The sequence below is a fragment of the Poecilia mexicana genome, unplaced genomic scaffold (assembly GCF_051168715.1).
Source record: "Poecilia mexicana isolate PSO_F unplaced genomic scaffold, ASM5116871v1 scaffold_10, whole genome shotgun sequence".
NCBI classification, from domain to species: domain Eukaryota; kingdom Metazoa; phylum Chordata; class Actinopteri; order Cyprinodontiformes; family Poeciliidae; genus Poecilia; species Poecilia mexicana.
The window spans coordinates 7,723,071-7,747,745 of record NW_028263379.1 but is presented as its reverse complement, the minus strand read 5'-3'; the positions used below and the strand labels follow the sequence as shown (position 1 = coordinate 7,747,745).

General features: G+C 34.9%; 2 protein-coding genes across 3 annotated transcripts; both read left to right on the top strand.

The window, feature by feature from the left end:
- Positions 1-1,903: 1,903 nt before the first annotated feature.
- il21 (interleukin 21) lies at positions 1,904-4,877 on the top strand. 2 transcript variants are annotated; one of them, XM_088009385.1, is made up of 7 exons: positions 1,904-2,043; positions 2,152-2,258; positions 2,350-2,400; positions 3,927-4,037; positions 4,139-4,174; positions 4,275-4,355; positions 4,489-4,877. In XM_088009385.1, the coding sequence occupies exons 2-7, from the start codon at positions 2,175-2,177 to the stop codon at positions 4,513-4,515; spliced, it is 390 nt and encodes a 129-aa protein (XP_087865511.1). In that variant the 5' UTR covers positions 1,904-2,043; positions 2,152-2,174; the 3' UTR covers positions 4,516-4,877. The 2 variants fall into 2 exon arrangements, with proteins under 2 accessions (XP_087865511.1, XP_087865510.1); XM_088009384.1 differs by lacking the exon at positions 1,904-2,043 and having other exon boundaries at positions 2,108-2,258.
- Positions 4,878-14,970: 10,093 nt separating this feature from the next.
- On the top strand, positions 14,971-22,474 carry LOC148156705 (uncharacterized). Its single transcript, XM_088009680.1, has 7 exons — positions 14,971-15,099; positions 15,226-15,264; positions 15,394-15,531; positions 21,285-21,416; positions 21,506-21,544; positions 21,884-22,027; positions 22,124-22,474. Exons 1-7 carry the CDS (start codon positions 14,971-14,973, stop codon positions 22,247-22,249), a joined length of 747 nt encoding a protein of 248 aa, XP_087865806.1. The 3' UTR covers positions 22,250-22,474.
- Positions 22,475-24,675: the final 2,201 nt, after the last annotated feature.

Below are 24,675 nucleotides of genomic sequence, written 5' to 3'. Positions count from 1 at the left end.
AAAAAATATATATATATATATATATATATATATATATATATATATATATATATATATATATGTAAAATAAAGTAGTGTCAGCATGCATAAATTATAGGATTGTGACCATGTTGAGAATAAAACACCTTTAAATCATCAGGAGTTCTAAATATTTGTCAAAAATGAATGCACCAAGTACAGCTGTTTGAAGACCCCCACTTATTCTTCCTACTTGCATTTTATACAAGCATGATGTGGTTTCAGTCTGTTAATTCAGTTAAGTGCAGGGTGAGCTATGTTATTATTGGTGTTGAAAAGTGTGCATTCTGACATTAAGTTTTTATTCTCTGAAACGAATCCAGCAAACACATTGGTTTTAACAGGTATTTTCAGTTCAGTCAGTCTTGGCTCTCACTATTTTTCAAACAAAGATGAAGATGGTAATGTACATCAGTCTGTTAGTGGAGCTGTCAGCTGCTGGACACCAAACAATGGGTCCTTCCCTAGGCTCCCTGTATTTAAACAGATGACATCAACTTGTTCCATCTGACAACATTACTGCTGGGGCAGCACAGTGGTGAAGTTGTTGGCACTGTTGTCCTGCAACAAAAAGATTAGGGTCTTTCTGCATGTAGTTTGCATGTTCTTCCTATAAATATGCGGGTTCTCTCTGGGTGCTCCGCCTTCCTCCCACAGGCAAGAAACACAAATGTTAGGTTAGCTAACTTCCTCTTAATGCATATGGTTGCTTTGTGTTTTTGTGTTGCTCTTTGATAGATTGGTGACCTGTCCATGGTGTACACCATGCCCGTCACTCAGTAACTGATGGCAATTGGCAAGGATCTCATTCCTTGCCAATTGGACACTATTATTCAGCCAATAGTGTCCAATTGGCTGAGTAATCATTTGAATCAGTGGTTCCCAAATCTTCCAACTTCGGACCCAAAAATTAAAATGTTAGAGGCTCAAGACCCGGACTCTTGTTTGAGCATACAACTATCAGAGTCGGTTAAAAAGTGGTTCAATGCCAACAGAATCAGCACCAATAACCATCAAAAGCAACATACTGGTCAGTACATATCGGTCAATGTATTAACCAATATGTTGCTTTTGCTTATTCAAGTTCTGTTTTTTGTTTGTTTGTTTTATGTATTTTACACTATTTATAAAATGCATATGGTTTCTCATTGGTATATTTGTTTTTTAGGTCATTTTTATCAAGATGATCTCAAGACCTCAGACTAACATTTTTGTGACCCCAATGGAGATCCTGACCTCAACTTTGGGAACTACTGGTTTAGAGCACAAGAGCATCTTTTTTCTATTTCAATGGCTACACTAAATACTTTTCTAAAATCACATTTCTGACCCATGGAATGGTTTAAAGGCTTACATCATTTGAGAAAAGCTGGAAAAACAATTGCCATTGTACTAATTTCCACTTACACTGCTTATTTATTATATATTTACACTTTCATTGTTAAATTAACATGTAGTTGTTAGTTTAGTGAATATAATTTAATTGGATGTGGTCTTTAGTCTTTTCTTAAGGATCCAGAGTGGAGTTCTTTCCATTTACGGTCGTTATACAGCAGGAAGACCATCACACTATCTGGTAAGATGCTATCGGTTGCTTAATGCCCAAAGCCTGCTGGATGTCCTTGCTTACCTTCGGTTCAACATTAAAACTTAAAATGGGTTTCCTGTTGTGGCAAAAGGCTTTTTCTGTTTGTGTAGGTGGCCGAGATAAAGAACCTGTATTCAGGTTGACAATACCACGCTTACGAAGACTACCTATGAAACCGTACGGCTACGGCTCCACTGATTCAAAGTGAAAATGGGAAGTGCCGTCTCCCTGTAGTTTCCTGTCAGGTGCACATAAGTGACATTGCATTGACACACTTGTATCTATAGGCGTCACGCACGCGCGGCTTGACGACACTCTCGACTCGACGTAGTGGTTGCCAGTGGAAAAGAAAATTCATTACTCACACACAATTAGTTTCTACAGTTTTCCAGCTCTGCGAGTGGTTTTCCTATGTCCTCAGGGATAACTATATAAAGGTAAGTAACAGGACTCTTTGCATTTCCAGTAAATCTTTCATAGAGCAACTTTTGGTGATCTGACTCCTACTTCTGACAATATGAAGCTGGTTGCTTTTTGCCTCTTAGCACTCTACTGCTGCACTTTGGCAATGCCAGCCCCAACGAAGAGCTGGACCCAAAGAAAACTAGAAGAAACCCTGTCTGAACTCCAAAAATTTAACAAGACCATAACGGTCAGTATAGCTAACATTGCTTTCATTGCTTTGCATACATTTTGCATAGTTTTTGTTACTTAAAATATGCTTCTTCATCTGTGCCTTGCAGAGTATGGATAGGGCGGAGAAGAGGGTGAACATGCTACCAAAGGACATTGAGGTAAGCAAAGTTATTTTGTTAAATTAATATTGACATTATGTGGTTGCTTACTCATTGTTGTTGCTCTCCCACTGTTGCTAGTAATTGTCAGATGATTGTTACTGTAGGTGTACATCAAGTGATGTGTTAAGTCATAACTAGTGCTAGTTGATAAGCACAGGCAATCAGCTGTAACTCTTTAGGAACAAACTTTGCTTGGAGGCTTGAGAATTTTATTTTAAGGTCAAATTAAGGCCAATTTTTGGAGATTTTTAAGATTTCCAATGTTTTTGTAGAGAATGTGGACTATGTATCTACAGCAAGCTAATACTCTGTAAATATTTAACAAAATGTCATTTAAAATAAATGCATTTTAATATAAAGAATGTGCATTTCAGTCAACAGTTAACTTTCTGACCTTACAAAAAAAATCAACAGCATTACTTTTAAATTCAAATAAGTCTTCCTTCTTGTTAACCAAATGTTCTTCAGTGAGTCAACTCAGGAGCTTGCTCAGAGCACTTTTTCATTTTCTCACAGCTTCCGTTGAGTAAAATGTGATGAGTAATCAAGCTGAGAGCTTTTGAAACCACTGTTCTTCCTCACACTACCTCACAAACTCCAAACGTTCTGAGAAGACAGGCTATCTTAACAGAAACTTTAACTTCACACCCAAATCTTTTTTGAAAACTTATTTTGCTAAATTACTAATCCCCAATCAGTCATGGAAAAAACTAAAAATCCAACATCATTTGTTATAGTCAAATGAAACAGTCCCACATGGGAAATTTTTAAACAGTTTTAGCTGTTCTTGTTTTTCCATGGAAGGATTTTGCTCTAACCTTATAACGGTCATACAAAAAAACCCAAACAAAACAAAGAGAAATAGACAAAAAAAAAAAAACTTTCGGGCAGGAAAGCTGGAATTTTGCAGTATGATTATTGTTTCAAAAATATATAGTTGAACAAAAATTTTTATTAAACTTTTTGTGGAAGGATTTTACGCAGAACTTTATTATCATAACAATATTGAAAGCATCATCTTGTTAAGTTTCGCTTTAGGTAAAAGTGCTATTGGTGCATCACACTCAGAAATCTGATATGAAACAAAGAAAAACTTTCTTGGAAGCACTTTGAATGTTGTGATGGCAGGAAATGTCTTAAATTATGTAAAAGAACAATAGGAACTGTGCTGCCATTAAAACAACCTTCAGAGATCAGTTAACGTCTTGGTTTTACTCAGTTTAACTGGTTTCAGGGGCGGTAATCATTTTTAAAGTGCATAATATCAACAGATTTTAGAGCCAAAAAAGATCTTACAAAAAATATAAATACAAATAAATCACAACTGGCCTATAATAGATATAAAGTTTGATAAAAAAAAACAAAAAAACATGAAAAACAAAAACAAACTCAAATCCATTGTTGGTATAACGTGAAGTATTATAAATGTGCCATTGAATTTATTTTTTTATTAAAATGTTTCTATTGAAGAAGAAAAACTGGAAAAAGTGTTAATTTTTTTCCCTAAATTCTTCATTTTACAGCAGGACTGTGGTTGTCTGTCTGCTCTGAAGTGCTTTGAGGAAGGCATCTCGACATTCAGCCAATCCACGGAACAAATTAAACTATCCAGGAGCCTGAAAAACAAGTTCACTGTAAGTAAATGTGCTTTGGTGAAAACCAAAGTTCAGACTCACTGTAATGGTGGTTTGGATGTTCACACCTAAAATTAACAGATCTCTTTAAATTTTTACAGATCAATGGGCTGCAGTTTTGTGCCAAAGATTCTACGGTAAGAGCAGCAGAGATATGAGATTTTCCATATGTATTTATGATGACTGGTGTCTAATGTGGAGGATTAGAAGCTAATTTTCTGCTTTTTGTCCCTTTAGTCTGCATGCAGTGATTGCAAAGCACATCCTTCAGAAAGTGTTGATGAGTTTCTCAACCAACTACAGTCTCTTCTTCAAAAGGTAAAATCATTATCTTATTTAACTGCACTTTTCAAAAGTAAAGTTTATTTATATGCATTTATTTTCCTACAATAATTGACCTAAAACACATATTTGAAACATTAAGTGGAATTTTCTTTTCTGTCAACTTTAGGGCATAACCAAACAGAGGATGTACTGAGAGAGGATGACGACCCAGACGTGAATAAGAGTTTAACACAGAGAACACACTACACTGAATATAATTCAACATGACAAATATATATTAGTCTTGTAACTATCTAATTTATTTATTTATTTGGGGTGTGGCGATGAATTCAGTGAAGCTACAAAGAATGTATCATTCGAAAAGCTGCTTTGATGCCCCCCAGTGGACTTGCCTGGTCTAACTTTTTTTTTCTTTCAATGCTGAAGGGAAAAGTTATGCATCTTGTAGTTCTTAAAGAATATATTTATTAACATTTATACAATGTATGATGTGGTATAGAACAAGATGTTACATATCATAAAATGTGCTTGTAAAATAAATGAAATCAATAATAATTTTTGTTTACTCATTTTTGGATTTCAACTAATATTTACGATTGCATTAGAAATAGATGCAGGTTCTAGAGTTCTTATCAAAGCTTCTCCAACAGCAAGAAGTGGTTTGTATTCGGGGTCACACTTTCATTTAGAAAACCACAGCTTTTAATCTGCTAAACATCAACTCCAGGTATGAAACTTATGAGTCTTTTTCTTCCGTTGACTTGAAAACAAAATGACACTTAGCAAGATCAGATAAGGAGAAGTTTATCACCGACGAATTTAAATTTATTTGCTCAGAAGTTTTTTATATGGATTATACTTTGTCTTTCAGCTGAAGAGGCTGATGCACATAATTCAAGTTGTAAAAAAAAAAAAAAAAAAAAAAAAAAGCATTTAATCTGTAGCTCAAAAGCTTAAAGCAAGAAGGGGATTTCTTTCTAAAGCCACAACAATTTCTATTTAGAGATCAATATTTAGGGATAATAAAGATGTTCATCTTAAGTTGAAACTAGAATAAAGTTACAAAAATAATACCTCAAGCTTTGAAAATGTAGACCATCTATCAAATCATTGTTCAGTGTTTCATGTAGAAAATTATGCCACAGTTGCAAATGTGACATGGCTACCTACCTCAACTAGCCAAGACTAACCTTTGTGGTCTATGAGCAAAGTGCTATTTGTGGTGAAATAACAATTCACATTCCCTTGTAGATCTCACATCCACAATGGAACGGTGACAGCATCATAGAGGGGGACGCTATCCCTTAGCAGAAAAGGGAAACTACTGAAAAGTGAAAGTCCAGAATTTCAGAGATTAAAATTCTCTGACAAAACTTGAAAGTGGCTCCATCCAATCTGGCCAAGCTTGAACAAATGTGTAAATTATGAACAAAACTTGTTATAATGGCTGTTCCAAGCTGGTAGAGGCCAAAATAGTAAACCATCATTGACTGAACCAAACAGGAAACTCAATTTACAAGAATTAAGACTCAGCTCACATCCAACCACCCACGACACAAAACATTACAAATCACCAAAAATAAAAAAATTACGAGAAAGCAAAGAGATTACGTGTATTTTGAAAAAAACTATTAAAAGAACAAAGAAAGCTCTTAATCAGACAAGAGGCTATCGTTTAACAATAGGACTGCCTAAGGCTCAATTATTTATAATTAGATACATTATTTCACTAGTTCTGTAAAGTGTAAGTAGACAGTTGTAAAGAAACCAGACCCTTCTAATGACCTTAAAACAGCAATGCAAAAAATAGACATTAAGTGAAGCATCATGGTAAAGTTAGTGGACCAAAAATTCTTCCCAATGATTGAAAAAAAAAAAAAAAGACAATTACAAAGAAAACGACTTCATTAAATTGCTGGTAAAGCAGCTCTTTCAGCAAGCAAATCATAGCTGAACCTTATTTGATACACGTTGCTTTTCCATTGTTTTTGTTGAACAGATACTGACCATGGGGAGTCTGTGGCACGGCTTTGTAGATTTGAGGTTAAATTTAAGTCATTTTTAACCTTGTGGTATCTGAAACTCTGAACTTAATTCTGTTGACAAAATATAATTTTGTTCTGATATATGACGTTAAAGAAAGCCTGATGAATATTTACTTTTAAACACTCATTATAAGCATCAAGCTTATTTATATAAACTGTTTCAGGTCAAGAGTTAACGAGAAGAAACTCACTTAGAACAAAAAACAGAAAATGACCAAAAGTTTCTTCCAACAAGCCATCAGTCTGCTATCCATCTCACTCCTAAGTTAAACAATTGTGCCCTTATATTATAAGTAGTTTTTATTTTATATTCCTACTTTTATTTTGACCCCTTATGTACAAAAAGGTACGCATGTATAGCTACAAGGATATGGTATTTCCAGAGGCGGTTAGTAACGACATTTACTCAGTTATATTTGCCGAAGTAACTTTTTGGAAAAATTTACTTTTAGCAGTAGTTTAATTGTACCGTACTTAATCCTTTTACTTATACAATATTATTATGCATCATTTCTCTTAAAATTTCTGGATACTCTACTACTGTGAGTTACTTAATCAATATAAAATATTAAATCAGATGTTATGAATGGTTACTCAGTGCTCAGGTAGCCTTTTTACCAAATAGTTGTTTTTTTTTATTTCTTGGGACGGTACCTTTTGCTTTTACTTGAGTAAAACTATATTGAAGTATTGTTGAACTTTTGGGCACTCTACTCACCTCTATATTTCTTTTTTGGTTGAAGAAATAGAAACCCATTTCAATGAGATTAACACGTAGCTTAAAATCTCTGCCTTCACCACCAGATGGCAGCATGTCAGAGGCAACAGCTGGAGGTGAAGCCTTAGAAATGAAAGGAAAACATGACCAGTTTCTAGCTTTCTGATTCAATGCTCATTTTCAGAAGATGTTCCTAATTAGATCTGCTTTAGGCTGTGCTTTTCTAAAAACATATCCTGGATACAAACTGTGTAGATTTTTGCCTTCAGACCAGCGCTGTGGCACCCTAATAGCAAAAACCAGCTGCCACAGAGACCGTTTCTTCTCCCAGGACTTCTCTGTGATAAACACAATGAACACCCTTCAGCTTGAGTAGTCAGCATCGTCACAATGGTTAATTGTTTTCTTTCCTTCATAATGCAATAAACTTTAAGTACATTAACATATTGTTACTTTATTCTTATTTTATTTCCTCAAAGGCTTATACATTATATATAACGTGAATGCTTGAAAACTGAAGACAAATTCCACACAATCTTGATCAAAAAAGCTGATTCTGTTTTTCATTACTGCGACAGTTCAAAGTTCTGTTTTTCTTTTGTACTCTTAGAAAATAGGGTTTTAATTGCGAGTCACTTTAAAATTGTATGTAATATGTAGTCTGCTGCTTCAATTAAAACTACTTAACAGTGTGAACTTATGTTTTAAATCAATACAAACAGGTGCAATGACAAGCTGTGCAGCTGTGGTTAATGTCTGAGGTGAGACAAGTCCACTATGAAGCATGTAGAAACACGCTACTCCACATACTACTTAAAAGTCTCATTATGACTAGGGGTAAACATGTTTCACCTGTTTTAACCAGGTGCTCCAATACATATATCTATACTATGTACTTCCCAGATTATAGAGGGGATTTTAGCAACAAAGAAATGTGTGAGATTTCTACCAAGATGTTACTCACACCTGTGAAAAAGGACTTTTGGGTTTTGTTTACTTAAACCACAACACAAACCTTGGCATATGTGTTGACCAAGCAGAAAAAACAACAAGCATCAAACACTGCACCACAAACAAATGTTCACAAGAAATGTTTACTTAACCTTTACAGTTCTGTAATGAGTGAAAAGGTTGAAATTGAATCATATTTAGAAAAATGAAATACCTGTAAACATTTCCAACTAAATCTAGTACAATAATTAGAAACAAAATATCCTAAAAGTTCATTTAATGCATAGCCAGAATCCATGACCCTGTTAAGACTAAGCTTTCAGCTGGATCCAAGAAACATGTCAGGGTCCATACACACAAAATGCTGTAGTTAGGTAACCTGGTATTGGCACTGTGGAAATATCAACTATTTATTAAAATATGAAGTGCAAAAAATTTGTTGCCTGATGTACCATTTGATAAACAGTCTGCTCACATCCTCATCAAAGACGCGTATCAATGTTTCTAAGTATTATGCCAACAAGTCAATAATTGTAATTTATATTCAACAATGTAGACGAGACAAACGTATGGCTGAACTACATACCATGGTTTTATGCAGGGTTTAGATTGGAATTTGTTGAGGCAGGGCTTTGTAATGGCTGTGCTTTTAAATGAAGTCCACAATGCAGACAACCACAGTATGTTTTGTTTTTTAACCATCAGCTTCTACATTGTATCTTCTCTTCTGCACACATTCCAAGTTGTTGTCCGTTTTGATTGTGCCAAGTATTTTAATGCTTCCACATGTATACTTGATATTTTTCAAGATGAAGAACTTTGCAGAAGTTTTCTGAAGGTTGTTCAATGACACAGCCCTGCTTAATGGGTGTATCCTGTTCCAGTTTAATCCCTGGTTCTATCCTCAAATATTCCTACAACAACATACAAATGATCAAAAAATGTCCAAGAATAACATTTAAATGTCTAGGGTGCAGGGAGGGGTTTGCATAATGCAACATCACATTGCAGATGTTTTAAAAGCACTGCAAACATAAAACACAAAGTTGTATTTTTTTTTTATTTGTGGGCCATTAAAATACATTTGAACTATGCTTTTGTTTTATATGCTTTTGGTGTTTATAGAGATAAGACACTGGAGCACTAGGAAGAAAACCCTGCAACACAGAGAGGAATTCCCAGCCTTGCAGCTGAAACCACAATCTTCAGCATGAAGGAAAACCCAGCAGCTGTGTGGTTGCTAGTAGCACACCCAAGTTCAAGCCATTTGTTTTAATATAAAAAATGACGCAAGCAAATTATCTTTGTAATTGTTGACACTTTATCTAGTTTGTCTGCACTTACTGTTTCTCTTATGATTTTTTTTTATTTTTTTATTTTTATGATTTTTTTTTAGATCTTTCTTTTAATTATCAGCAACTAAAAGTGTTTTTTGTCAATTTATGAAGCATTCTGGTTTGTTTTAATCCTAGTAGCCCCAGCCTTTATTGCACCTTGCAACTGTTGCTGTGCTCACATGATTAATTATGCACAGAAAAGTACACATGGATTTGTGCCACTTGCCATGCAAAGTGGCAGTGGGCAGTTATCAGAAGTTTTGTTGCTGAAATTAGTTTATCTACCTTAATGATCACAATTGTGAGAGCAAATTCAGAGGAGAGAGTATTTATTCTCCCACTATATAAACCATATGGTTTTCAGATATAGCCTTTGTGGGCTATGCATGTGCTCTGTGATTTCTACGAAAGGTTGTTCATTCAACCTTCAAAGCTTTCTTGTTACTTTGATTCTTAAAAATGTCCCCAACAGTCAGCTTGTCACACAACCCTGCAGAGCAGCAGGCTAGTAGCTGAGCAAACAGTGCTCACAAAATTAGGGTTTCAATTCATGCGTTACCAGACTCTAATAAACATTTTTCAAAAGAAATTCACAAATATTTAAGTGTATGTAAGGGCAACTGTGTCCCCACCTTAGTGTTGTTAGGGTAAACTCTTATTTTTCATTTTTAGTGTTTTATGCTGGGTGGCTTTACAGGAGAGACCTCTGATTCAGATTGAATGTAGATTCCATTGATCCTTTCAACCATGAATGTCCTGAAATTCTCTCCCCCAATGTGTTTTATTTTTCTGTACTTACCAACCAAACATCTCATAACAAACAGAATAATATGTTTGTCTTTATGAGTCTTTCTGCAAAGGAATCATGTAACGCTAAAACAACTCTGGCCAGATGCAAGTTGGTAATATGGAATAGATGATGGTCTTACTTTTCTGTTATTCCTAGTTGAGTTGTGTAGAGAATATAATCATCAACTTCTGGCTCGTTATATTCTCTTGTGCTCCAGGGGGAGAATGATTCCATGTGTGGGAACAAAAGCCACATAGAGATGAAAGTCAACACTCCACATCATACATTTTCAGAGTTTATTCTAACATTTAAAAGTATAAAATCACATCGACAACACAGACACTTTAAACACACTAAAACAGACATTCATTTACCTGAGACAAATAGAAAAGAAGAAAGAAAGAGAGAAAGAAAGAAAGAAAGAAAGAGAGAAAGAAAGAAAGAAAGAAAGAAAGAAAGAAAGAAAGAAAGAAAAAGGCAAAGACGTCTTTGGAGAGTGGCAAAAGCAAATCTGGTTTGTTCCTCACGTGCATAAATTTTTAAAGTAAATGGCGTATTCTTCTCTTAATTTATTCAAATAAGGCATATCTCTGCTCATCCAACCAGGAGCTGTCTTGGACCCTCTTAAAAGTTAGAAACTCCCTACAATTTGTTTTCAAGATCAAACAGCAGTTGTCCCCTTTATCTAAACAAAGTGGAGGCAGAGCTTCTCCTCCACTGGCCTGAACTCATGCTGTTTATGGCCTTTCACAGATCAGTGTGAAAGCTGGATCTTCTCCTTATTCTTTCCCACATAGACAAAGGGCAGATCAAAAGATCTAGCAGGCAATCTGCTGTAACTACAGGTAACATAAAGGTCAATAGGGCAGAATAAGTTATTAATCCGAAAACTATAATTAGGGTATTTCAATCAAGACATGTTAACAATTAGGAGAGATTATAAATTAGATTGTGTTTTACAGATATTCTATGATGCATCCAGTTTTACACCAGCTGTTTAAATCTTATCAAGATGGTAAGATGGTCAAAAGGTTAAACTCACACAAACAGCCACGACCCCCTGTGAATGTGTGCTCAGTCCACAGAGAGGTTAAGAACTGTGTTTTAAATAGTAGAAAACTAAAACTAAACCATTTTAATTCAACTTACTGTATTATATTTAATAGAAACATCCTACAAATGAGATGCCCACTGGACCATGGAGGCAATTTAGAACCAAATTTTCTTATTTTAAAATGCTGTTAATTTTATATAATATTGTACATGTGGTTAAGTTTTAAAACTAACATATTTTAAATTTATTTTCCTAACAGTTGTAAAATTTAGTTTTGTCAGGAAAAGCCAAATTTCAGTGACCTTGATTGATTTGTCACAGGAAAAGGTGACAAATCGCAATGAATGAATCGCATCGTAATGAAGAAGGTAAAACATTCAAGCAACTGAATACTTTTTATAGACAGTATAAAAAGGCCTTTCATGCTTGTTTTACTATTACAAACGTGAAAATAAACTAATTTCTGGATAAAAAATATATATACATATTGAAATTTAGAGAAAGATCTTAGCCTGATGACGGGAAAGCATAACTTCCATATGTCTTGGACAGAACGTGTTAAGTATGCACTTGCCAAGCACACAGAACTGCAGCTGTGTACTTATGGTGCTGCAGGACACACCGAATTACTGAAAAAAACGTGACAAGATATTTTCCTTGACATGGATTTTATTCACATTCAGGTTTTTACATTTGAACGTCCTCCATGACTAACATATAATTTTGGGAAAAATCCCCCTTTTAGTTTTGTAAAATGTATTTACAGAACTAATATTCTAAAAAAAAATTCAAAATAATATTTAAATTTTAGTTTAAAAGCAATACAATGAGCTTCAGGTTCATCATTGAGAACCAAACAGCTAGCTGCAAAAGTCTCCAAAAGATAACTATAAAATAAGCTTTGCCCTAGTTTACAAAGATTTTGTCAGGCACATATCTCCATTTTGGTAAATGTATACTCAAAACAAAGTCAAAAAGCCATAAATGAGAAGGAATGAAAGCACACGTCAGAAAACTGAAAACTTGTTCTTATCAGATCTTGGCACAAGACCGAAGACAATAAGGGAATCCCTCAGATTAACAAGTAAGTTCTTCCAGTTAAATGTGACCTGTTTTATATGGGTATCTAAAGATTGTGTTAACTCTAATGGTGCACAATTATTTTTTCTGAAGGCCACATGAGAAACTGACTGTTAAAGATTGAACCATTATTTTCCATAATATATATAAATATAATGACAAAAATGCAGGAAATCAAACATGTTAAACAGCTTAATTTCAAATTTCAAGTAGGTGTCAAGAACATGTAAAAGACCGGATCTCAGGCCATGTATTATGAATTGATCATAACAATAAGCATATCAAACCAACCTTACTTGCTCTAGACAGGACATGCAATGTTCTCAAACTTTCTTCACATCTCCAAACTCTTCTGACAGTCATGCAAAACAACTTGTGTTTGTGGTTTTTGAGGTTTTTTGACCCAGATTACAAAGCAAGAGCAGAAATTTAATGACTGAGAAAAATCCAGTGCATTCAGAACTAGTTGGCCTGAGAACCTACTACAAACTGTTACAAATGACCTGAATAGCTTTTGTTTTTTTGCTTATTTAGAAATAAACTGAGATTGATAAAGAATAGAATGAGACAAGATTAAAATGTAGAGAAATGACAAAAATTGAGGAATTTGCTCTTAATCTGAAAAAAATAAAATAAAAATAAAAATAAAATGCCTCCATACCTACATTTGAACTTTATTGTTCTATTAATGAAAATTATTTTGCGACCTTTTTAACACTGACAAAGATGCATTTGATTATCTACTGCTAGAGTGTGACACGTTGCTGTGGTGGGGCCTGCGGTAACCAAACTTCCATCCTCTCCAGTGGCGTCACTACTATCACGGAAACTAAAAAAATTATTTCCCTTTGATTCATTGAGCGATTAAACACCAACATTCAGGTTTTGGGACATTAAGAGAAATCTGTGGTCAATGTGTCATTCACGTTGCCTTACACATAATGTCGTAGTACACCTAGTGAAAACCTGAAAGCATAAAGTCCAAAGTCTACCTAATTCAGCTTTTTAACCTTAACCTGTCCAATGCATGAGTGGCCTGCAAAACACCACTCTGCACGTGAATTGACAGCAAAACTCGCATCCTGAAGCTTAGTTATTGAAACAAAACTTTTTCATCAGAAAATTTTCAGTTTGAATGTTTGAGGCTCACAGATCAACTATCAGTCTGAACAAAAATATATATTGTAGATGGAAACTTCCAGCCTCAGATCTTCTTGACTCTAGATGTCAAAGATAAAACATTAACCTATTGGAAAAACACAACGTAATAGGAATTTTCTGAATATGTATAGTTCTCATGGCCTGTACGTTAATTTGTGCAAACCACAACTTTAATTATACTTAACATTAGTAAGTAATAGTAGTCATCACTAAAAGAAATATACTTAGCCCTTATCTTCGGTTCAAAGGGGGATTCTAATTATTAAAGAAAAACTATAAAAAATTGCAACATGTTCAAATTAAATGTGTTGTGTTCTCTGTAAAAAAAAAAAAAAAGTGTGCCATCATCAAACAAAACTCTTCAAATGATGGCCAAATGTCAAAAATGTTAAGCATTTTTTCCCTGTATGGTCATGGCATCCTGATATTAAAAGTTACTATGAGTGTGAAGATGGACTTCTAAGATATGGAAACAGCAGGGTGCCCCCCACCCTCAACCAGCAACAATTTCCATGGATAGAAATTTCCCTACCTCCTTCAATAATGCCAATATCCTGACACATTCACTGCTATTCTGAGACCTCAAGGAACCCCAGAACTGAAACCTAAGTGACTAGTGAAAGTATTTTTTTTAGCAATAGAGAAAACTGACAATTACATCCGATGTGATTTAAGCAGGCGTTTGGTGGTGATGCTAACCTGTGCTACCCGGGATTCTAGTGGGGATTCCCCCAACAGTGTGGGCGTCTAGAGAAACCCTTCATTTCTGCTGAGTCTACAAATGGAGAATGCATCCTTTCCTTTTTCTATAGCAGTACTATGTTTTATTTTGATTATTTTTATTATAATATAATCCATGTTGATTAGCTTTACATTCTGTACATTTTAACATAAAAACCCCCAAAAACATTTAAGAAATAACCTTCAATCTGTATAACTATTATTCCCATAGGATTTCTATATAGCAGATTTACTTAAATATAATATCAAACTCAACTGACAACCTCTCAAGCCAAGAGACGTCACGTTTGCATACGCTGTGGTCTTTTTGATCAGCATGAGAAACCAAACCATTACACCTCCTGCTGTGCTCATTTTTTAACTAGTTCAGTGGATTTATAATCACATCACGTTTACTACAGTGCCTAAGAGCACAACCAGAAATCTAAGATATACCATATGGGAGGGAATTAAGATTTGATCAATTTTAAAATAACGTGTTAAGATGTGTAATATAAAACTTTCAATCTTTTATCAAATCACCACCACATGCACAGTCCGTGGTCACCTGGGTCACAGATTTGGGTTTTTTCCCCCCAAGCAGTTGGTGAGGTAAGAAAGTGCAATGATTAATAGGAAAAACTGAACTGTCCATGTCTTTATCTGCCCACCTGTTTTTCTCTACACAGCCCTATAAATAAGCAGCCTGTACAGGAGATCAGTACAAGCAACAAAGAGAACTACAGCCATCCTTCACAAAAAACTGCAGTGAAGTTAGTTCATCGATCAAACATGGAGCACTCTTTCAGAATTGCCGTCTGGATGTTTCTTCTATTAGGATTTCTTCAAGCAAAGCCGGTGGTTTTGGATGGGCTAATCAACGACTTAGGGCTCACGCTTCTAAGAAACGAGGTCTCATGTGTAAGTAAAGAGAAAAATTGTGTTTGATTTAGAAATATGTTTTCTGAAATAAGCTGTACATGATGTTTCACCATACAATTGTCTACACACAACTTGGATATTGAATACACTTTTTTTTTTTTTCAGAGTGAAAATGTGACGTTTGCATCTCCATCAACCATGACGGTAGGATACTACCTGTTTATTTAAGAATGTGTAACTACTGCATACTGTCAATGTATTCTGTGTACTTTGATTTTAGAAGCAAAGCTTTCTGTCTCAATTTTCCATAAATCTTTTGATGCATTTTTTTAGCAGGGATACTGTCCAGGCAACTCCCTAATGGTCATGAAGGATGGACTGGAGCAGGCGGTGAGGGAATGTAAAGACACAAAATTCAGAGTTCGGGATGCCATCGATGCGTGGGACAAGATTAAAAAGGACTATAAGATGGTGAGTCTTGACACATCTTGTTGCTTTCTAATCCAACCCTAAAAATGTATCACCCAATACTGAAATAGTTTTCTCTTCTGACAGGAAACATCCTCAAACTGCACAAGTCAAGAAGCAGGAAACTGGACACAGTTTTTAACAGGCTGTGAAACTTTCTTTCAACGTCTCAGGAGCAACGTGTGACGTCGACACATTTGTCAAATGTTCTGATATTTTTTACCATGCTGCACTAAAATATGACTGAATGTAAAAGTTAGAAACACTTCAAGAACTTAACTTATATTTGCTGAATGTTCTATTATTTAATATTTAACTATTGTGCTAAATTATTGTGCAAGGAATGTATATTTTTAAAATAAAGTGTTGAAATAACATGCAATATTGGATAGCTTTCGATTATTTCTCCATTTGCTAAGAAATGTTTAACTATAGTAAAATTCCCAAGAGCAACAATATTAGTAAGTAAATAAAAATAAGATGAATTATCTAAAATGCCACAAACAGCTGTCCTTTCAGAGTCAATAGCTATAAAACAGCATTCATAATTAGGTCAGAATTTAGTTTCAATAAATGTGACTGTAGACTAAATTAGTGCTCAACATATGACCTTTATTCTTGTCTCAAAAGAATAGAAATCCAAACTTATAAATCCTAAATAACCATAGATAATTAAAAAAGTTATGAATGCTTCTTTGTTGATTTCCATCTTGATTTAAAACAGTAAGTTTTACAAAGTGCCACTCTGAGGGGGACAAGCTGCTTTAATCAAAACTTGCTTATTTTCATAAAAGAGTCAGGGTATCTTTGCAGTTTTCACTGCATGTAGGAAGCGAACACTGCAGGGGAAAGTTCCCAAAATGTGCTTCAGTTTCTTTCAGAAACATTCAAATCAATCCACCACAATATGATGACATTTGCATGGTTTAACATGGAAAAGTCCACAATGTGTTCCTTTGATATTTCTTGAATGACACTTGACAAAGTCAAAGAGTGGAAATACTTTGACTAATTTCACCTTAGTAGTGCAATTAGCATCAACATGCAGGAACATAAAACCACTATTAGCCAACAAATGCACCTACTTTCTCAGTCCAAACATAATAATAAAGTACATTTACAAGACTATATGTTGACTGAAAAATACGTCATGGGTATTTTTACCCCCCATCTCCTCTGCCCCAGAGAATCTCTTAAACTGATTGTGTGAGATAACAGCAGCAAATATCACAAACTGCTTCATTTTTGAAAATATAGTATATAGCTGCATCATAAACTGGAAAACAACTAAGAGAAAGACCAACCCACACATTAACCCATTAACCCTAACCCACACAAAAGATCTTACTACAAATAAAATCAGATCAAGCTTTTCTTACACATTAAGCGTCTTTGGGAATAGGCCCTTATGAGATGAAAAACAAACTCACCTTTGGTCCTTGGTATTAGCTGCATAGATGGCAATACCAAGGCCAGTTAGTGGCCAACTAGTGGCACCCAAGGGACCGCTACTGTAAGAACTCGCATAATTTGAGAAAATGAAATGAAAAGTAGTAGCCCTGACAACCTTTGCTGATTTTCTGTACTGAAAATAAAAATTCTTAAAGTATAAAACAAGGATCACAATAAACTTCCCACTGCCTCATTCAAATATGCTGAAAACTGAACATCTTCCTCAAATAGCACACTCAGCTGATGCAACATAAGTATATATAGAGATCTTTCAAGTCATTAAGTTTTTCTCTTCATAGTACCTTAATTTCATTGTGGTTGCTTTTGTGAGAGTCAATGTAAACCTTTCGTAGCATTTTTTTTTCATACACTCCACTTTGGCTAAATATTGTTAGTGCCTATTTCTGCGTTACTTGTCAAAGTAAGTTGAAAATAATATTTAATTTGGAGCTTTTTAAAGTTTTGCTTATCTACCTGCTGAAGTTTTGAGTCGATGCTAGCTTTAGCATAGTACTTTTCACCTGAAACAGCAGTACACTCATTGTTGAATAGTCTTAGAGTTTGGCATCTGAAGAGTTGTTGAATAGCATTTCCTTTCTGAATAGGACAAAGAGAGGCCACACCTAATACTTCCACATAAATCTGCTTTTATTGCGATATCAATGCCATTTTGTATATTTTGTGTCCTGTCAATGCACACACACAGTCAAATGTTTTAGTGTTTCAACTGTTAATTCACCTGGACTTGTTCCGCGTTATAAGAATGTAAGGTTGTCAAATTTTTTTTTTTAGATGTAGTAATTAGTGTGCGACTCCTACAAGGTTTCATCTGTCACTCACAGGACAGATATAAGCAACAAAAATGCCAAACATGGACTAATCACATGAGACTTCCAACAGCTTCCATTCACTGAAGCTTTGTCTTACAAAACCACTGACTGACTCACTGCTATAAAGATGAATAGTTTGGGGAATAGCTGCTAATGGAAACAGAAGTTCTTAAACATTGATGACACTAACAAAGCTCGTAAGAACATGACTACGATACATGAGATGCCACAATCTACTAAACTGCAGATCCAATTGACCACTTTTCCCTGGTTGTTTAAAAGGTGAAAAATCTGAATTTTATTCCTCGCTCAGTTCATGCATCAACATGAATTAGTCATTTTGATGACTGATCAAAATGCATTTTGCATTTCTTAGTGCAAAAAGATGTATTAAGTTAAAGTGCATCGAGAAGATGCACTTTAACTTAGTAACCAGTTAACGGGTAGGGACACATTCTGTGATGCATTAAGAAAGATGATCTTGAAATTTATTCTCTGTTTGATCCAAAAATAGTACAACTACTAGCGCTGGAAATCCCCTGAGAAATCCCTAATCATTGCATTTAAAAATGTTTTGCCAACATCACAGACGTTTTGCTTAAACAATTACAATTTTGGTCACAAGCACAGGTTCCTAACTGTAGAATTAGGAGCAAATATGAATGTATGAACACAGTCGGAAAAGAAAAGTTCAAAAGGAACGATTTGTTTCCTTTGACATATTAACTGCTCAAAGTTACTTTAATGTTTGACTCATAAATAGAAAATAGTTAAATTATTGGTGCAATGCTTTTGTCTTTAATTTTGTCATATTAAGTAGGTAAGGTAATTAGTTCAGATCATCTTTTTTGTGAAATTTAGTTTTTTAATTGGAGGAGTATACCTCCTTGTTGAGCCTTATGTTATGCTAGAAAAACTCAGACAGTAGAAAGATTGTATAGGCACAGAGAAATACAGTTTTTGAACATATATGTGGTGTATTTGGAACAAAAGGGAAGAAATTGTAATGTGATTTTGGATCGTCAGTTTTGTATGTGCATTTTCCCAGATACAGATTTTTACTACATTTTTTTGCACACGTCCTTTACTTTTACAAAAGTGCTTATTGAATGACACAGAAACTGGATCTGTTACCATTACACTTAGCTAGAACTTTTTTTCATGTTAAAGGAAAATTCTGAATTTTCCATGCTGTAAAAAGCTTAATGTTTAAAACACACAACATAAACTGAAAAAGCCTAAGATCTCTCCCTGGTTCACTGCACCCATTTTAAACAATTTTATGAATCTCCATAGCCTGTCACAAAGTCCCCCAATAGACTGCTAGGGACAAATTCATTCGAATCAGTTGTGTTCAGGCAGCTAAACTTTTCAAATAAGCAGCTTATCGTCCATCTAGACTGGAAATAGGAAGAAGGAGGATTGGACTGTTATTCCATGGTCAAATTCCTTCAGTCTAATTAAACAGTCTAATTAAAGGAAATTTTACCTTTCTTTTTAGAAGAAAGGTAAAATTCTTTCTTCTAAAAGAAAGAAGGAGGAGCAAAGAGACAGAATCTTGACATTTGATGAAACTCTCACTATATTGTGATGATACAAAACAGATAATTTGTGGGAAAATTTCTTTAGCCCCTTTGCCTTCTCCCAGTGCTAATTAGAAACAACTAATGAGTCAGGAGGAAGGTCATAGCACTGTCCATCACAATCTGATGTGGTGCTGCTCATCCTGTCCTCCCTCTCCTGAAGTTTCACGTAGCTAGAGACTGTTGTGAATCCTCAGGCTAGTTAGCATGAGCACCGTTTTCCTGTAATGGTAAGTTGTTTCTCTGTCATTAGCACATTGAACAGTGAGTACATGAGCATGATTTACAGCGTTAAGACCCTCCTCCTGGCTCTGATTGGCTATCAGGAAGGAGGTGGAAGAGATCCATCTTTTCACAGGTTATCTGTCTCATAGTAAATTGCTACAACATGGAGGCAGTTTAAATGATATTCCAAGTTACTGGGATGTGTCAGTAGACAGGAAAGTAGGACATACACTAACCTAGACTCAACAGTGCAACCATTCAAGATGTCTGGTGAAAACACAATTTTCACATGATTAGAATTAGAGATTACATAGAATGATGTAATCTACCAGTGAGCTAATTTAGGGGAAAATTGCTACTTCTTTGCTTACAAGCCAAACAAATGTTATCGCCTCTGCACAGCACAACTCTTCGATGTCATGAATCATAACTCAACCTAGAAACATCAGTTCAAGATCTTCTCTATTGCTTAAACACACACATACACAAATGCACATATACATACTTGCATATATTTATATAAAAATATAAATATACACACACGAGGCAACCTCTTTGAATGAGTTACATTATTCAACATACAACTTACTCATGTACTATTCAATGTTTTATTTAAATGTAAATTGTAATTTAATCAATTAAATCCTCACAACAAACAAGCTTATGATATCTGATGGAGACATTACAATATGCAATAGTTTATTGAAAAGGGAATTGCTCAAAATACAACTTTTTTTAGTAGGATCTAATTATATTACTGTGGTGTGAAAATGTATTTACCCTCTTCCTGATTTATTTTTTGCCATGTCTGTCACACTTCACTGTTTCAGAACATCAAACCAATTGAAATATTAGTCACGTAAACAAAATGCAGTTTTTAACTTGCATTTTGCATCAAAGGGAAATAATCCAAAACTACATGGCCCTGTGTCAAAAAGTGATTTCCCTTCCCTCTTCACTTTGTAAATGCTCATTTACACCTGTGGTGTCATCAAAGTGTAGGCACAAGGAATATACCACTAAAGGACAGATGTGGTTGGAACACACAAACCACAATTAAGTATCATGGATCAAATGGAAACTCTAAAGGCAGAGATAAAAAGCAGCAATAAAATAAGTTCCACCATGAGAGTACATAGAAATATTAATAAAATAACCGGCAATCAATTTTCAGTGAAATACTGATTGCACTGCCAATATCACCGCTTCTCCTTAATCACACACTTCAGATTTTACCAACAAAGACTTGTGTGTACAATTGCAGAAAGGTGATTAAAATGTCTGTTGATGAGAAGTTATCATCCTTCAGTTTCTTATAAACATCTGAATAACTGAGTTTATAGAGCATGAGAGAAAAATAATAGAAAAACAAACAAGAAAACTAACGACCGTCAACCTACTTTCATATTATCTTGAAATAAAGTGCTATTCTACAACAGGCCACTGGAGGGATTTTACCATACTACTGCAGCAGAACGGCAAAAAAAAATTCCAAGAGTCATCTAAAGGAAAAATAATGTTGTATGCACTCGGTAATGCACAACTAATTCAGCCCACCCTTTCCACCACAAAGCCTTATAAATGACAGCAACACAGGGGGAGAGTAAATCACTTTTACTAAACAACTTGCTTATCACACCGACAACACTTCAATCTGAGCATGGAGCATTTTATGAGGATTGGATTTTGGATCTTTACCCTCTCTGTCACACTCTCTGATTGTCATCCAGTCAGTGATTGTAGACAGCCTAATCATATTTCTGATTACAACTTTGTATTCATGAGGAATTTAACATGTGTAAGTAATTTCTTGCCAAATATTTTAAACATTTTTGTTCAATTTTGACAACTGCTTATAAAATGTCATATTTTCTTTTGTCTTCACAGGAAGAGGATGGAACATTTTATACTCCAGAATCAGTTGATGTAAGATATTTTTACTTTGCAAAATAAATTATACACGAGTAAGAAACTAAAGCAAAATATGGTAAAAAGTGTGAGATTTAAAGAGGACAGTAAGGAATATAAATTTGACAAGTGAACATTTAAATCATGTTGGGTACTCCCCTGCATGTAAGAGACTCAGCCTGAAGGCTTTGAGTTTTTATAAACCACATGTAAAGGTTCTCGAGTACAGGAAATGAGCTTGCCAGGTGTTGAATTTTCACACAGCTGTGACGACTGGGTGACTTTACTGTGTGCAGCCACAAGTCCGCCTCAGTCAATGCGGCAAAAGGACGCTAAACATTTCTCTCTCCCTGACAGGAGAAATGCTACAAGAGTGCACTGGAGTGCATCTACAAAGAGTTGGAAGGAACAGCTCAAAAGGAGTGTCATGACCCAGATGATCGTATTCAACAAGGACTTGAAGCTTTAAAATTTAAAATAAAGAAAATGACAGACAACACAGTAAGTACAGCCTCTTTTGTGATGTGAAGTTGAATTTAATGGAGAGTTAAAAATTATACTTCTGACCAGACCTAACTGGATTTATTTTTGCTTCAGGCACCACCAAACCCCTCTGCATGTGCCTGTGAAGCATGGCCTCAGATGTCTTTCACCAAGTTTCTGGAAAAGTATGAGTCTTTGCTTGAAAAAGAAAATGCAGCAAAAGCAGCAAGCTGCAGGTAAATAAAATAGACATTTTTGGGCTCATAAAGCCTGAGGAAATATTTGCACAACTGCTTCCCCATCAGTTTCAGTGGAATGAAACACTGCTAAAAAAGCAGAAAGGAATGGACGTCTTCATGAAATGAGTATCTCAATGTCTTTTAACTTTAATAGAATTTAATCCATTTTGATTGATTCTTTCAATACTGCTCTTAATTTTTGTATATTTATAGCCATGTCACTGGATTGTGGAGATACTAGAACAATTTGTATAGCCTACAAGTTGACAGCTTATTCCTGTATTATATTTAAATCATTTATTTGCATGTCATTGCTATGGTAAACTTCTAGGAAGTTCTCAGTTTGTTCTCAAGAAACAACGAATGTATCTCAAGTAAAGTTTGTCAAGCTCTAAATCCTATTTATATATTTATTTATTTATGATATTTATATTTGTTGTTGGTGCTCAAAACGTGATAATGGTGTAATTAAGATGTTCTATTTAATCTGTGAACTGCATTGCTGTGTGTAATAAAAAAAACCTGTAAAGATTTAAAAGCAAATCTTCATTTACTTTTTGGAAGAGCCTAAAGATGTCCAATACTCGACTCAAATTTTATTTTAGCACAACTGTCATAGCTGGAATTATTAATGTGGGGGAGGAACAGGTGTGTGGGTGGATTTTTCCCTCAGTGTTAAGAGTAACTAAATTAGCAGAACTGTCCACAAGAGGTTTGCGCACGGAAAACGAACACAGTCATTGTGAATAATTTCAGCATTACATGCCGTACATTCCCACGGTGCTCAACAGTTATAGAAAGTAAAACAATATTGCCATCAAAGGATAAGTCTATTAACTGAACTTAACAGAAGACATTAATATTCATACATCTAGACAAGTAATTTTATAGTGTGATTGATGGGAGGATATGTGACAGTTACATGTGCTCCTTTTGATCAGATCAATATGCATCACAAAATGTAATAGCAAACCAACCAGCAGGCAAAGAAAATGTTAAAATATTAATTTAAGAGAGGACTGCTAGAGAAGTTGGCGAATTAAAGAGCAAGAGTTGATGATGGCAACATAAAGAGAACTACTTTTACAGAAGAGAGTTCGTTTCCTCTGCTTTGGCATTTTTCAAGACCAACTTGTCTTTAATACTGGGATTATTTTTGAGAAGCCACAATAAACTTAGTTGCAAAAATAGATGAAATGACCAAGTAGCAGGGGAATTTTCTAAAACTTTTTACTTGCCCTCTCTCTCAGTCACTACAGGGATGTTCCATGTATGGAGAATACACACATCGGTTCCAATGACGAAGCAATCATTTTTAGACTTAGTGAAATTACATTGGATGTGGTAGGTTGTGAACTTTATTTTTGAACACATCAGGTCTTCTATGCTGCATAAAGATCGAATGACTGTGATCAAAAAGCTGAACATGACATCAGTGCTTGCTGCTCTGAAGCCAAAAGTTGTTCCATTATAAAATCTTGGCACATCAACTCAGTCAAAATCACACACCATCTCCTGAAGTGTGTAAAACAATTTGTTCCAATTATCAAAGTTCTATTTCTATCTATGTCCAAGTTATTGGTTTTACTGGAACAATGAGGGTTTAGCTGGTTTGACCAACAGACTGTCATATTTCTCACTGATGGGTCTAATGTAAATCTGTTACCTTGGTAGCCACTTAATGAGTCTTCATAGAACACAATATGTCGTTCAGCCTGTACAAAACTAAATGTTACAGCCAGTTTTCAATGTTTTATTTAAATGTAAATTGTAATTTAATCAATTAAATCCTCACAACAAACAAGCTTATGATATCTGATGGAGACATTACAGTATGCAATAGTTTATTGAAGAGAGAATTGCTCAAAATACAACATTTTTTAGTAGGATCTAATTATATTACTGTGGTGTGAAAATGTATTTACCCTCTTCCTGATTTATTTTTTGCCATGTTTGTCACACTTCACTGTTTCAGAACATCAAACCAATTGAAATATTAGTCACGTAAACAAAATGCAGCTTTTAACTTGCATTTTGCATCAAAGGGAAATAATCCAAAACTACATGGCCCTGTGTCAAAAAGTGATTTCCCTTCCCTCTTCACTGCTAAAACAAATGTTTATCACACCAGAGTTCACCGCACCCAGACCTGATTGCTGCCATACATGTTGTTAATAAAGACATCACTGAACTAGGACCCTGCATGACAACTTGAAGTACACCAAAAGATCATCAAAAACTACAAATCATGGCAAGATCCAAATAAATTCAGGAACAGATGAGAAAGTAATTCAGATCTTGAAAGGGCAATAAAGACATTTTTAAAGCTCTTGGATTCCAGTGAACTAGTGAGAGTCATTATCCACACATGGTGAAAACATGGAGCAATGTTTACCAAAAGCTACGCCAAGAGTTCAGGACATCCAA